Source organism: Prunus dulcis, chromosome 5 (genome assembly GCF_902201215.1).
Source record: "Prunus dulcis chromosome 5, ALMONDv2, whole genome shotgun sequence".
Taxonomy (NCBI): Eukaryota; Viridiplantae; Streptophyta; class Magnoliopsida; order Rosales; family Rosaceae; genus Prunus; species Prunus dulcis.
The window spans coordinates 7,272,961-7,288,662 of NC_047654.1; the positions used below are offsets into that span (position 1 = coordinate 7,272,961).

The 15,702-nt window shown below is 37.2% G+C and overlaps 1 protein-coding gene across 2 annotated transcripts; it reads left to right on the forward strand.

The window, feature by feature from the left end:
- Positions 1-21: 21 nt before the first annotated feature.
- LOC117627928 (N-acetylglucosaminyl-phosphatidylinositol de-N-acetylase) lies at positions 22-5,137 on the forward strand. Of its 2 annotated transcripts, XM_034360246.1 has the most exons (11): positions 22-139; positions 782-910; positions 1,001-1,061; positions 1,508-1,578; positions 2,402-2,466; positions 2,735-2,779; positions 2,856-2,936; positions 3,153-3,220; positions 4,235-4,283; positions 4,612-4,772; positions 4,910-5,137. In XM_034360246.1, exons 2-11 carry the CDS (start codon positions 793-795, stop codon positions 4,974-4,976), a joined length of 786 nt encoding a protein of 261 aa, XP_034216137.1. In that variant the 5' UTR covers positions 22-139; positions 782-792; the 3' UTR covers positions 4,977-5,137. The 2 variants fall into 2 exon arrangements, with proteins under 2 accessions (XP_034216137.1, XP_034216138.1); XM_034360247.1 differs by lacking the exon at positions 2,856-2,936.
- Positions 5,138-15,702: the final 10,565 nt, after the last annotated feature.

A 15,702-nucleotide genomic window follows, 5' to 3' on the forward strand; every position in this document is an offset into this window, starting at 1 on the left:
TCTGGTTTTTTGTTTTTATTTTTCTTTGCCAAGTCTATTATATATATTGGCTTCTTTTTTTCATGTTAAGAAGAGTCGTCAAGCTTAAAACTTTCTGGGAATTTTTTTCCGGCAAAACAGAAAGAGACTACTAATCCAGGTAAAGGCTCCTCCACTTAACTCCTCCGTTCCTTGTCCTCTTCTTTATCGTTTTCTTTTATTCGCATTCAACTGTTGAGGAGCAGTCAGTGGTTTGGGCAAAAGTTTTGCCTAGATGATGTTTGATGAAAGGTTTGAGTGAGATTCAATGCAAACCAAATATGCTTTCATAGTCTTTTAAACTTCGGAAACAATGTTCAGATACAGTAAAAAAAAAATTCAGATTGTTCAAAACGTAAGAATACAAAGTTTTTGAATAGGAAAATATGGATCATGAAGCAAACGCAGCCTAAGTTTCCAATTTGTCTTGTTATTCTTTTCAGTATCATTTATGTTTCATTTTATTGATTGGAGAGCCATTATGGCTTTGTGGGGTTTCTCCGTGCTATTAATTTCTGAGTCTTTCTTGAACCTATCATACACTATGTGTTTGGTTAGTTGTAAGTGAATGTTTAATTTTTACTTAAAAAGTATATGACGCATCTTTTAGCATTGTGTCTACCGAATATGTTGCAGGACAAAACAATGAATTGTGTCCAAGTTTTTCTTTTCTTTTCCTTTTGGTTTACTGGGTTTGTTCCATTCTTGAGTTTGGAGGTTGTTTGACTTGATGAATTGATTATCAATTTATCATTGTCTGCAGGTGCATGCCATATGGCATGGTTCTTGATTATTTCTTCTGTGATTGTACTATGGGTAGCTTCTTTATGCAAAATTCTGCATGGCTCATATTCACCTCCGAAGGGTACTTTCTTGAATAATTTGAAAGATGGTAGGTAGTCTGCCACTCTGCCCGAGCTTGCTTATTTTGCCGCATTCTTTTTGTGCATACTGGTTAAGTACACTGTATTTATTGAATCAGGTGGCAGTGTCAACAAGAGAAATGTTTTGCTGGTTGTTGCCCACCCAGATGATGAGTCCATGTAAGCATAACTGTAAAAAATTGATTATCATTTCTTTGGCTCTAATAATGGCTTCAGTTGTAGCCAATTTCAGACGAGTTTTTGAGCTGTTAGTTTGCGTTGGTGCTTCTCGAATGTTGGATGGGTATGAGGCAGAATTTATCCTGGTCGCATAAATATCAGTTCCCCTCTGAGCCCTTCTATGTTGATGTTTGAATTTACTTCAATATTGTTCCATGATAATTAACAAGACTAAGTGGCCCAAAAAGGAAATGTGGGTGTTGGAATCTTTACTTACTGATTGTCTCATGGCATACTTTCATTTGTTTGAATAGTTGTCCCCCTGTGTGACTGTTGAGTTTTATGTTTGATGACGAGGTCTGTTTCTTTTTGGCCAAATGGTATAATATGATACATCGAGGTTCTGTATTTATGTTGTGTTCAAACCTTCCATTGCATTTCTGCAGGTTCTTTACTCCAACCATAAACTATCTCACCATGAGAGGGCATAATATTCACATTCTTTGCTTGTCAATTGGTAACACACTCTCATCTATATACAACTTTGGTTTGTTAATCTTTTCCCTTTTTTCGTTTATTAATCTCCATGTAGCTTATACCATAAACTTGTTCACAAATTTGGAATGTGGTGGACAGACTGTTTCTCTTAACATTCCCTTGAAGTAGGATGGATCATTTTACGTAAGCACAACACTAAACTATAAATAGAGGTCTTTTAGATATATGACAACAGACAAACTTGTAGATATACACAGTAAGGCTGAGGTCCTCATTTGTTATGAAAACTATTTAACTCCATTAAATTGGTTTTGACATTTGTCTTATTTTAACAATCTTTTCTTAACTGCTTTGAAATTTTTTAGGGATAATGAAGCCTGATGAAAAATAAAATAAAATAATTGATATTAATAACTGATACATGGGTTGTGTTTACCTAACATGGATGTATAAATTTTTTAGTAAAGGTTACTAATAAACTAAGTAAACATATAATAAGTATGTGTATTATAGACTTATGGTCACCCTTACACTTAGAATGCAGTCAAGTACCAATTTATACAAGGGTTGTTTCTCCATCCATTAATGTATCTAGAATAACGGCATGCCCATGCTTGGGATGGGATAAGAATTTCCCTCCAGATCTTTCTGTTGGTTTCACATCCAACTGTGTCACAGTAGTTTCAGCCTTTACACTACTTATTGTAACTTATTGTTATGTAACTTCCTTAAGAGTAGTGTTGGTGTTACAGATTGAATTATGTCTCGTAAATTGTTAATCCTTGCCCTTATAACTTCCTAGTATTTTTTTTTTAATGAATTCAGTTTTGTCTGTTGTGCAGGTGATGCAGATGGTAAAGGAATTACCAGAAAAGAAGAGCTCTACCAGGCTTCTGCAATCCTCAAGGTGATATGCAATCTGGAACAAAAGAGTTGAGGCTTTAAAATTCACTTTGTTTAATGTTGTGACCCAAAATTTAAGCATCTACACATGCGTGGGGGTCCAGTACTAAAGTGATTTTAGTGTTGTTAACTTTATTTTATCCAATTCTGAAAATTCTATTAAGTGTTGTTGCTTGCAGAACTTATGTTCTTTTGTTATCTATGACACATTGTGATGTATTTTCACCAGAACATTCATTTAGACTTCATAACATGTGAAATTGGATATGCAGGTTCCACATCAACAAGTGAAGGTTCTGGACCATCCAGATCTCCAGGTTCTACTCAACTATTGAATTAGTATAATTCCTGATAGTCTCTTGAGGCATTTATAACACATTCCTCAATCTTTAGGATGGTTTTGGAAAAGTTTGGGACCATAACATATTGGCAATGATTATTGAAGAGGAAATTAATAGTTATGGTATTGATTTGGTAAGATAATCCTTCAGACCTAATAGTTTGCTTTATACCTTCACCTGCTATTGTAGTTTCTGGACTACTGAAATTTATTACTACTTATGTTGTTTTTTTGTTTTGATGTGATAAGCATCATTTGATGGATTACTGGTTTTGTATAAAGTAATGCCTGCTCTTATGGTTCAATCTTATCTCCCACTTCTAACATCAATTTCACATGAGCTTTATCAGATAATTACTTTTGACAATTATGGAGTTTCGGGCCATTGTAACCACCGTGACGTGCATTATGGGGTAATGTAAGTTGAGCTCCATTTTTCAATCACATTTTATCAATATTTTTAAAATTGGAAGGAAATTCCTGTTTTATAAATGCCTACATATGTTAGATATTTATGGCATGGAAATAAATGTTACAAAAAAAAAAAAATAATAATAATAATAATACTTTTGACGACTCTTCATGTCACATGAATATATTCTCTTGCCGGTCAGTTTTTCTACCCTTTATCTTTTAAACCTTAGATATTTGCCAGTTAATTTTGACTTCTTACATGCCTAGAAAGAAAGTAGGAGAGTTGGAAGTAGCTGTTTTGATTTTTTTAAACATGGTACCATTATTTGGTTGGTAGAAACTATGAGTAAATTTTCCATATTTTATTAACTTGGTTTAATTAAGATTTGGAGGTTTATCTATGATATTCAGTTGGCTATTATGTTTTCATATTACTGTTGACCTTTATTTACTACCAATATACTGGACTTATTTGGTTTAATGCTAACTGTTAAGGTTGCAAAAAAAAGAAAAAAAAAGAGAGGAAACGATCAGGTTATCTAGTAATTATGAATACATAGATTATGAGAACTAGTTGAAGCATCTTAAACTCACTCTGAATTTTAATCATATTTTCTGTTTTTTGTATTTCCAAAGGTAATTAATTGAAAGGATTAAGCCTCTTCTTTTGGCTGTGAGATATTATTTAGCCTGGTTTGGTGCATATACAATCAGCCCAAACTGAAGTTTCTCAATAAAAAAGGTTTTCCACCTAGGTCTGTTGTGCAATATTTAAGAGAGTAGTCCAGTGATGAGACTTATCCTGCAAATTTGCACACTACTGTGACTGCATAGAATATGATACTGATCTGCCTGCCTTGAATGAATTTGAAAGTACCTATTGTCTTTCCCATTTTGGTGCATGTACATTTTCAGGATGGCCAATTTGTGGTTTTATCTGTTTACTATGGCATTGGCACGCTAAAGTTTGGCAAAGTCTATTTATATTTAATGTTTATTTGTGTTGTACTGTAAGCAGGAAGCTCTTACATGCATCATCACAAAGGAAAATTGAAGCTTGGGAACTTGTATGTTCTCTCTTCATTAGATTTCTTATTTCTTTCATTTGAAATCTATGGCATCAATTTGATTCTGCCCAATTCTAATGATTGACAAGTTCTTTATACTGTCTATAATCAGCAAGTATCTTGAAATTCTGATTTGTTCTCATATGTCACCTAAGTTTTTATACAATAATGTCTTGTTTTGGTTATATGTTTTATTGGATGGGATGATAACTTTACATATTGCATCCTTTACTCTAATGCTAGTTAATACAGTAGCACCTATCAAGCATATTTGCTGTTAAACCAGTGATTTTAACTTTTCTTTTGCTGCCCTATTTATTTTTCTCAGGTTAGTACCAACGTATTCCGCAAGTATAGCGGTCCAGTGGATATATGGCTGTCCAGTTTATATCCCATGCAATGCTCACATGAATTGCTGCATTGCTTGTTGAATGAGCAGCCTAGAAAGAGCTTCCGGGCAATGGCACAACATTCAAGCCAATGGGTTTGGTACTGTGACATCTCAACCTACGTTTTCCTATTTTCTTCCTTTATTTTACTTGTGAATCTTCTTCAGCTTTCATCAACCAAATGCAATCCAAGTAATAAGATAGTCAAATGAATAGATTTGCGTTTTATATCTGCAGGTTCCGCAAACTGTTTGTAGGATTTTCCAGTTACACATACGTGAACACGCTTAGAAAGATGAAGTAGCTTGTTGGATCAGTTTGGATACTTGCCTCTTTGGTAGATCTGCTGCTTAGCTGGACATATGTTTTTTGTTCTTGTATATGCCTCTGTTAATGTCTCTTTATGAGATGTTTCAATCGTAAATTGAATAGAATCCTTGCACTCGTGCAAAAATTTTCATTGCATTTCAGACTGACAACCCTTCTTTGTTTTGATTCAATAATAAAATAGCAATATTATGGAATAGCATAGCTCTATTTTGTTCTGCCCCTTCACTACTATCCACGACAAAACGGTGTCGATTTTACCTGCCATTTGGGATCTTTTTTCTTCTTTGACAAAACCTTAATAGCAGAATGGGAACAGCTGAAATTATTTGGACTTGTGCATTCCAAATAAGTTCAAGCCGGCAGAGCACAGGAACAAAGTTGGCATGGAAGCCTGATGCATTCTTCTTTCTTTCTCTTACCTTTTGTTGTAATGTACTTGGCTTCATTTGTTCACATTAATTAAATGTTTGAGAAACAAATGTTTCAGGCCTAAAAAACCTCTACAATGTCATCAATCAACAAATCCCCCAAACCAGTCTTAAAGAAGCAATAAAGAAGTGTTTTTAGAAAGAAAAAAATAATTATTATATAAGATAAAAACAAGAAAACGTAATGAATTATGTAAGAAAAGAAGAAATGCCCTGTGCAAATATTATTATTTCATAGAATTTCAATGGAAATAAAAAGGAAAGTAAAGAGAGATCTCATGAAATCTAAAGAGAAACTTGAAAACAGCAAAAAGATCAAAACTTCGAAAACAACGTATCACAATTTCGATGAGAGAAAAGAGTACAAAATATGTGATTAAAAAAAGAAGAAAACATTTAAAACTGGTTAAAAATACCTCTAACTCTAAGGCCTCGTTTGGGATCGCTTTTTTTTTCGCCAAAAACCTGCTTCACTTTAAAGTTAAGCAGTTTAAGGTGTTTGGTAAAAATAAAATATCTCGATTATTTTAAAAGCAGTGGCCTTTTGATAGCAGCTTTTAAAAGCAGGCTCTGGGTTGCTTTTCAAAGTTGCTTTCAAAAGAAGTAGAGATGAACCTTTAATGAATTTTTTTAATTCCCCAAATACCATAATTCATTTTAAACTATGACACCACCTCCACTTCCACATCCTTCTCCTCCTCATCCTTCGCTACTACCTCCACAACCGCTACCTCCTCCACCACCTCCACCACCACCACCACCTCCTCCACCTTCACCTCCACTTCCACCACCTCCACCACAACCTCCTCCACCTCCACCTCCACCGCCACCTCATCCACTTCCACCTCCACCACCACCACCAGCACTACCACCACAACCACCTCCTCCTCCAAAACCTCCACATCCACAACCAACACCACAACCACCACCATGTTGCCACTACCACCACCACCACCACCACCACCACCACCACCTCCACAGCTGCCATCCCCACCACCACCACTACCACAATCACCAACTCCACCGTCATCACCACCTCCACTCCATCACTACCACTACCACCACATGATTAGTACATAACACTTTTAACATCATGTCTATTTTTGTAATAACCCAAACCCAAAATTCATAATTAATGAATAATTTATTTGGAGGAAAGACAATTTTGCCCTTGAATTATTTTATTAAGAAAAAGTTGACTTTTTGACCGAGAAGGCATTTGACAATTCTACAGACACCGTTGCGTAGAGCACGGTGAAATGAGTTCATAGACACGTAGTGGGCCCGAATCGGAGTTGTAACGAGAGAGTTATGGTCAAAAGAGTCTCAGTGGCACAATCGTAAATATTTCAAAAAAGGATTTATAAAACCAGCTCTCTCTCTCTCTCTCTCTCTCTCTCTCTCTCTCTCTCCCCTCCCGCGACCTCTCCCTCTCTCTCCCTCGTCCGTCGCCTTCTCTCCTTCGTAACTTCGGCCACCGGCCACGGCTGTGGACGGGGCAGGTACCAAGACGACCGGGGCGACGTCCTCTTCCAACCCCAGCCACCTCCCGCCTCCAGCCGCCGCGGTTTCGCCGGAAATTGGAGAAGAAGCGGCCGACGTCACCCGATCTTCACAGCCGCCGATCTCCCTCCTCCGGCCACCATTTCCGTCGACCCAGGTATGGATTTTGAACCTCTCGAGCTGTTCTAGCTGCCTGTTGGGTAGGAATTGATCGATTCACAGTGTAGCTATTGGATTTTTGAGCTTGAAGTTTTGGCCAGTTTTCAGCCTCCGTGATCGGCCACTTCCGGTCAGTTTTTGGGGTAGGTCCAAGAACAAAAGTGGTTCCAAATATGGTGTTTTACCTAGGGTAGGAGTTTGGAGCCGTGGTTTTAAGTTTTTCCAGCGAGGTGTAATCGCTTTGGACACCCATCGCTGCCGGCGGGTGCGGCGGCGTGTGGGCGAAGGTAGTGTAGAGACACTGTGTCTTGTTGCGATCCTCAGGTTGTCACGAGCGCGTAGGAATTCGCGGATCTCAATTTGGATACCGTTTGAGCCTCGAATGGATTTTCCATATTGTGCGATTTCCGGGTTCAATACTGTTGAGCCGTTGGATCGTACTCAAATTCAGATATGTTGTTCTAGATAATTTCAGAATCGTGTAGAATTCGACGGATTGTGAATCGGAGTCCTGGATACTCCAAAATCGCGAACCCTAGGGCTAGGTTTTAGAAATTATACGATTACACGATCGTGGTCAATCCGATCGTCCGTTTCAGACCAGACTTGCAGGACATAGTTATTTAAATTTGAGGAACCTATAGGAACTCTCAGATTGGTAATCGGAGGTCGTGGACCCCACGGGGTTCCGTATCGACCAATATGGAAGTTTATCGCTTCATGAAGTCTCAGGTCTTTTCAGGCAGTTCTAAACATCTGAAATGCTTAAGTGGGCAGAAAAATGACTTTAAAGTTAGTGCACGCACTTCTAGGAGCCGGGGGTCAGGGTTTTACTTAAATACTTATACTGAGCAGTTTTATTAATTAAATATTCATGGTGGTTTAACCAGGCACCCGGGACCAGGCAGACCCGCAGGAGGAACCTTCAGAAGGTCTAGTTAGCTCAGACCAGGAGTGAGTGGACTTTTCTTTTATAAATGATTTTATGCAAATAAAATCCATTATTTAATCTTGAAGAAAGTTTATTGATTATGATTGTTCCTAGCATGTTTTGTTGAATTTAAATATCTTTATTTATCTGTTGCCTGGTTAAATTACTAAAGAGTTATAGAAAGCAGAGTTTGAGATTTATATCAGATAAAATGGCAGCATAGTTCCACTTAACAAAAATTTAGTTATTTATCAGATTTTTCAGAAATTTTATATCTTCTCAGAAATTTTTATATTTTCTTAAACCACCGTGGGTACCCAGTACAGAAACAGTTTGCTTTCAGTATCTGTTGCCTCAGATATAATGATGTCTACAGACATCCAGTTTATCTTCAGTTTTGTCAGTGCACTTGACATTTGCCTCACGAGTTTCGGGGATGCCCGGACCGTGAAAGCCAGGATTGCGGATCAGGCTGACTACGGTCCCCTGAATCCTGCCAGTTTGCGGCTCGGATTGACTTTGTGTCACCGAGACCTGCCAGGGGAATTGACGGATATCAGGAATTGACGGAATTACAGGGGTACACCTAGGTAGTAGTTTTAAATTGATTACAGTGCTTTTATGCAAATTTTATGGATCTTGAATATGATTTGCATATATGTATATAAATACGTGAATGCCGTGATTTTAGTATGATTCAAATGCAGTTTACATATTCAGTTTTACATAACTATTTGTTACAGTGGGGGTTAGTATATTCTATTGTTATTTTCTGACCCTTTATTTTTGTCCACTCACATTTTGTCGAATGTTTTGCGCCCCCAGGCTGTAGCGTGCACAGGAAATCCACCACCGGGCCATTTTGTCTTCCGCGCCTTTCTTGTTACAGAAGTGTTGTTTTGAAAAAGGATTAACTCATCTGTAAACTATTAGAATTTGCTCTGATATATTGCCCTAGATTGAGAATGGAACTATTGACATGTATATTTAAGTACTGGCAGTTGGTTGTATAAATATACATGCTTGTTTTGACAGGTGTTAAATTGGGAATTGAACAAATTACAGGGGAGACTCTGCCGAATTTTCTGTAGGAGTCAAGGTTAAATTGAAATAAGTTGTAAGTAGAAGGGCAAGTAGGTTATATGTGCCCGACATTCGCCAGGTGTCGGATACGCACATGGTCTGACTCGAATTTCAAAGCGGAATTTGGATCGGTTCCTGTCAATTTTAGTCATTATTTATAGTTACAACAATTTTATATTAAAATTTACCAAACGGTTTTGACACTGCTTTTTGTACTAACAGCACTTTAAAAATATTGTTTACCAAATATGGAGCTGCTTTACTTTACAGCTAATTATTTTCAAAGCACAGCATAAGCAATTTTTTTTTTTAAAAAGTGATAGCAATTCCAAACTGGGCCTAAGTTGCACATAAAAGACAACGTACTTTGCGCATCGTTTTAGAAATAGCGGTGGCCGAAGCTATTAGCTGTCCCATATCGAAGATTACATTATTTTGGAACCCTTTATATAGAGTTTGCTTCCAGCACCGCTTGTCTCTTCGGGGACGTTGGATAAGAATGGAATAAGTCTTCACTTTTCAATTTCCTTCTGCTCTGATGAAATGTGTCTGGTTGTTTCTATCTGTTGTCTTCTTCTCATCCTTATTGCAACTGATTGATTTGTGAGTAATTTGATAATTACATCATGTTTATATTTTTCTTGATTTTGAAGTTAAATCAGCTATCTCTTGCTTAGGCAAGTGTTGTTTCATCAGCCCTTCAGTTGTTTCAAGGGCTAAGAACTGGATCAACTTGTGCATGAGAAAGGTGAACCCTACAAATACAGGTAGAATGATCATCTTGTAAAATGTTTTTGCTTTCCATCTTATTTTGAGGACCTTTTCTCTTATTATCTATTTTTCAAATGCCATATAAATATAGAGTGCTGCTATACGAACCATAAAATTAATTGAGTATATATTATGATCTAAGTACACCATAATATTTTAATCAAAATGTAAAATTAACTAAGTATACCTTAATATCAATCCTAAATCATGTTTGTCTTTTTACATGAATTCGTGCCCCAAGTTCAGATCATTAATTCTTGAAGGGCTAAGAATTGGGATCAACTTTTGCATGACAAAGACGAACTCTAATTTTTTTTTTTTTTTGATCAAAAAGAAACTTAAATAGATAAACTTCTACGGTACAACAAAAAACATCAACAAGACATCTAAAGTACCAATCCCAAGAGGTCAACAAACTAACATGCTAAAAGTAAAATTAACACATACAAAAGTGGCACTAAAACTACTAGCACACATCACCACAATTAGCCATAAGCCCAAACAAAGCTTACCAACCCAACATAACCAACCCTAAATCAACTCATGAGCCTAAACGAGCTCTACCACCACCACCTGAAGAAGTGCCGTCTCGGCCACACCCTCACCTCATTCAGAATAGATATGAGGAAAATATGATTTCTAGCGATCTACCTGCGTATAAGAGCGAACAAATAAACGAAAACAATAACTTTGCCAAAGAACAATTGGATGATTTGTATCAACCTTCGTCACAGATGATGTAGAATCAAATTTAAAGAACATGAGTGGCGTCAAGGAGTGGGTTTTGGAAGTAGGATTTGATTGAGAACATAGACTAAAAGGGGTGATGGGGAACTTCAATCTAACCATGGCTTAGAAGAAACCACTACAAAAGGCTTTTATTCAAAATGCCCCAGTGGACTTATTCACTAACCTAAAAGGAAAAGACGAGAAGAGAGGAGGGGGAGGAAGGACAGTGACACTTCTTGTAACATCCCGACCCAAAAATATCAATAATTTTGAATTAAATTAAATTTACGTGTGGAATTACAATTTTGTCCCCGAGGTAGGGGTAATTTCGTCACTTTTGATTCGGAAGGATTTTGGGGGCACTGACTGGGATTTTTACGTAGATCGTACTGAGATGAGTCCGTAGACACGTAGTGGGCTCATTTCAGAGTTGTAACGAAGAAGTTACGATCAAAATAAGATAAATGGCATAACCGTAATTATTTCAAAGTTGGGTTTAATAAATCTGATTTCTTTCTCTCTCGCTCACTCACTCATTCTCTCTCCCTCTCTCTCTCTCTCTCTCTCTCTCTCTCTCTCTCCCCGCTTGCAGCACCCTCCCCTCCTTCGTTTTTCTTCCCAACCGTGGCTTCCAAGAGCCACCGTCTCCACCACGGACCACCACCGGCCATGAGACCGGTCCTGTTAGAACAACCTCAGTTCCATCTTCCTTTCCCAACCAATCCTAGCCTCAATTTGCAGCTGCTGTCGTTGAAAACAGCCACGAAATAGGCGATTTTTGGCAGATTTTTCATAAACTTTCGGCCGCTCGTTCTCCCACTTCCGGTTACTATTTTCGACGATCCAGGTTCTTTGGCCCTATGAATTGTTACGGACGAAACTGTGGAGGGTTGAATGCGCTTTGGACCATGTGTGAGTGGACATTTGCTTTCTAAACAGTTTTTATGAATGTTTTTCAAATGAATTATTTGTGGTGTTAAAGTTTTAGCATTCGATTTTGGTTGAAAATGAATTATATATGGTTTCAACTGTGGTTTGGCACTCGAGTTTGATTTTAGTAAATGTTTGGAAATAATTTGTGTGTGGGATAATGCTTAGATATGATTTGATATGTGGATTATTATTTCGGATTTAGTTTGAGAACTATTTGAAAGAATTATAAATGATTTGAATCAAAATAATGGAACTGGGCTTTTATCTCGGTTTTAAAGGGGATTTTGATTATTTAATTAATTATAATGCATACTTGGAACTTTATTTGGTTTTGAAAGATTTGTGTTTTATTTGAGATAACTAAGAAGGGATTTGAGAAAGAGTGGTAAACAAGGATTTGTGGAAAAAGAGGGCTTTTATGATTAAGTGTTGGAATTGGATTTCAAACCCACCGTAGGAACCTATTCCCGGTTGCCTTTTAGAATTTATGAGATGCCTTGGGAATTAATGAGTTGCCTCGGAAGAGATAAAATGGTTGTCTTCAGAAAAAGTGTAATAAGTTGCCTTCGGAAATTATGGTTGCCTTCGGTTAAGTATGTGCACATGGCTAGGATTGCCTGTACCTACATAGAGACTACTCTGTAGGTGTCCGGCTAGAATATATTGCATGTACCTGTGTTGACATTGCATCTACCTGTGTTGACTATGCAGGTGTCTGGCCAGTGGTTTGCCTGTACCTGCAGTAAGGTTCTTCTGTAGGTGTCTGGCCAATATATTGCTTGTACCCGCCTATGTGGGTGTCCGGCCAGGATTTCCCCCCACCACCTATCCGATTGTCTATACAGATGGTTAATCAGTTTTCCCCCATTCTCAGTTGCCTCAGTATATTGCCTATACTCGTATCACAACTGCGAGTGTCCGGCCAGTGATTTTCCCGAGGATGTTCCCTTACCACCCTACTGATATATTACACAGGGTTGGCTAGTTATTTTCCCCTTAGGTGTACTTGGGTGGAGAGTTTTCGTATGACTTGGTTTGAGATTGGATTTTTGGATGTTTTGTATTTGAAATTGCTTGGTTTATGGGATTCAAAGAATGGTTTGAAACTTGATTTTTGTTGAATGATATTTGGTTATATTTTGTTCCTATACGTATGCTTACATGTGTATTAGTGAGTTTTTTTTAAAGGTTTATGAAAACATAGGGGTTAGTATATTCTGTATAATTACTTTCAAGAAAACTTTTTTTTTTGTCTACTCACGCTTTTACTGTTTTGCGCCCCCAAGAAGTAGATAGCTCAGCATTAAGACATCCACATAAGCTACTCCGGCGTCGGTGAAGTCCTTATAATTCTAAGTAGAAGACTTCATCTTCCATCCTCATGGTTTATTTGGAAAATAATTTTGTAAATTCAACTTCAGTAGTTGCTCTGATATTTCCCACTTATGATTGAAATTGAGGCCGGAGGCCATGTGAATTTTATGTGTGCCTTATCTTGTGTTGCTGCCAGTTGAGATTATTGTAGGTGTAAATTTAGTAGTGGGTTCGGCATTGCTCAGGTGTCGGACGGATAACAGGATTTGACACGAGTTCCAAGGGGGAATTCGGGTCAGGTCCTGTCACTTCTTCCTCCTCCCCCCCTCTATGAAATTTTCCTTTAGGACTCACAGAGTAAGAGAGTGGCTAGGGTTTTTTGGAGGCCCTACCATTGGCTCTTTGGACTCTTCCACCCTTTTGGGCGAACCCTACTAATACAGGTAGAATGATCAACTTGTAGAATGTTCTTGCTTTTTGAGGACCTTTTCTCTTATTGTCCATCTTCTAAATGCATATAAATGTAGAGTGCTGCTATACGGACCCTAAAATTAATTGAGTACATCTTATGATCTAAGTACACCATAATATTTTAATCAAAATGTAAAATTAACTAAGTATACCCTAATATCAATCCTAAATCATATTTCTCTTTTTACATGAATTTGTGCCCAAGTTCAGATTATTAACAAAATCAATTGCTATGCTTATGATAATGATAGTCCCAAACAACATATTCTTAATTAATCATGTTGATGCACTAAAACCAACAAGGCATTTGTGTTTGGTTATGTTCATCAATAAACTTCCAAGTTGATTCCAAAATTTCAAATGTAACCCAATTTGCAAATCTGCATAATTTTAATAATCAACAAGGCCAGTATAAAACAAAGAAAAAAAAGTTATCTGCTACAGTTCATGCCAAAGTGGTAGCATGCCAGAGTGTTTATATTCACAAGTCATAAAACCTATGGTGCAAATTAACATGGAAAATCAATCGACTATGAAGATTTTGAAATTATTTTATGTAGCAATACTCTCTTATACATAGAAACAAAAATAATTAAGGTGGTTTAATTAACATGAATTCATCACAGGGTAACAACGAACAGAGAATGTAACTAAACTATGAAAATATTTCATTTACAGTCAAGGAAAAGTAGTTAATTGCCCCATCATTACAAAGGATGAACATGTCTCTTTTTCTTTTGGTTGAATGTTTCTTTTTGGGTCAAAATTTTCTTTCAACTTAAGGGTGATTGCGAAGTTTGTCTAATTCCCAATGTTAATTTTTTACAGAAAGCAAAATTTGGGCTTGTAATTGAATCTACATAATTTGAACAGAACATAACAACTCGAAGGGAATACGAAAGATAATGAGATCTAGAAACATGGTAATCAAATGCGCATTTGGCTAGAAATTTTGAATATTAGATGTAAAAATCAAATTAAGCAATACAAAAACTTCTCTACATTTGATTAAGGTTGAACATGGTGAGTATGGTATACTTATTAAAATTATATGGGTTTACTATTGATTTACCCCATGAACTTGTATGTTACTTTCAATTTGCACCCCCGCCTTTTTTGTTTTTTGGAAAATTGAGTACACGAACTAATTTTTATTGCCAATACCCCATACCATCTAAATCAACAATATGTCATCCAATAGTCTGTCGAATCATTAAACCCCCACGGTTAGGAACTGATGATTGGCTCTGTCTACAAAGATTTTGGATTTGCTCATAATGATCAAATTATATCCGATCTTGTTTCTACTTTTCCAGTCATTTTAGATACAATTTTTAAATAGCCTTTTTCATTCCTCCATGACCTCCACCATAGGGACCTACCCACCTACCCACCCTCTGCGATTTTCTTCTCCTTCCATTCCCTCATTCCTCCATGACCTCCACCCTTCATTCTAGACCAATCCCCCCACCCTAAACCCTAGAACCCACACATCCACACACCCTGCCTCCCTCCCCCCCCACCAAACCAACGAACCCAGAACCCTAGCCCGCAACCACCCATTTCCTTCTCCCCTATTCCCTATGGCCATCATTGCAAGCCACCCACCAACCAACCAGGATTTGATTTCCCAATTTCTCAATTTCCAATTTCTAGTTTCCAATTCTTAATAGAACATATAAACTAACAAACGTTAGTGCCATTGGAGTGACTGATTTCTCTGGGAAAGAAATAACGTCGGACGAAGGCAGCTGGTGGTGAAATGAAGTTGTTGACCGAATAAGGCGATGGGGGTGGTGGTGGGAAGACGGTGGTGGTCACATAGCAAGGAGTTGTTGACATGGCACTCGTCAAAGTGGCGGAGCTTGGTGACAATGTCATCGCCATTCATATCCTTGAGGACCACCTCCACACCCCCTTTGGTCTCTCTCTCTCTCTCTCTCTCTCTCTCTCCTATGTTTTTTTAATTACAACAAATGGAAGGCATGGGTGGGCCACTTTGTTTATTAAAATAATTTATTTATTTAAGATTTCATATATTTTAACATATAAAATGACCACCTTGCCCTCATATTTAACGGTAAATTGAATGAAATGTTGAGATTTAGACAGTAGGGGAAATTGGCAATAAAAATTAGTTCGTGTAGTGAATTTTTCGAAAAAAAAGTTGGGGGTGCAAATTGAAAATAACGTACAAGTTCAGGGAGTAAATCAACAGTTAACCCAAATTATATTTGTTTCATAATTCAATATATCTCATATAGAGTAAATTAGTAATTCAATAAATACTTTGGTAGTAGGGTGTACTCACTTAATTTTAGGGTTCATTTAACAACACTCTAAATATATATATATAATTTAGTCTTTATTTATCTTAA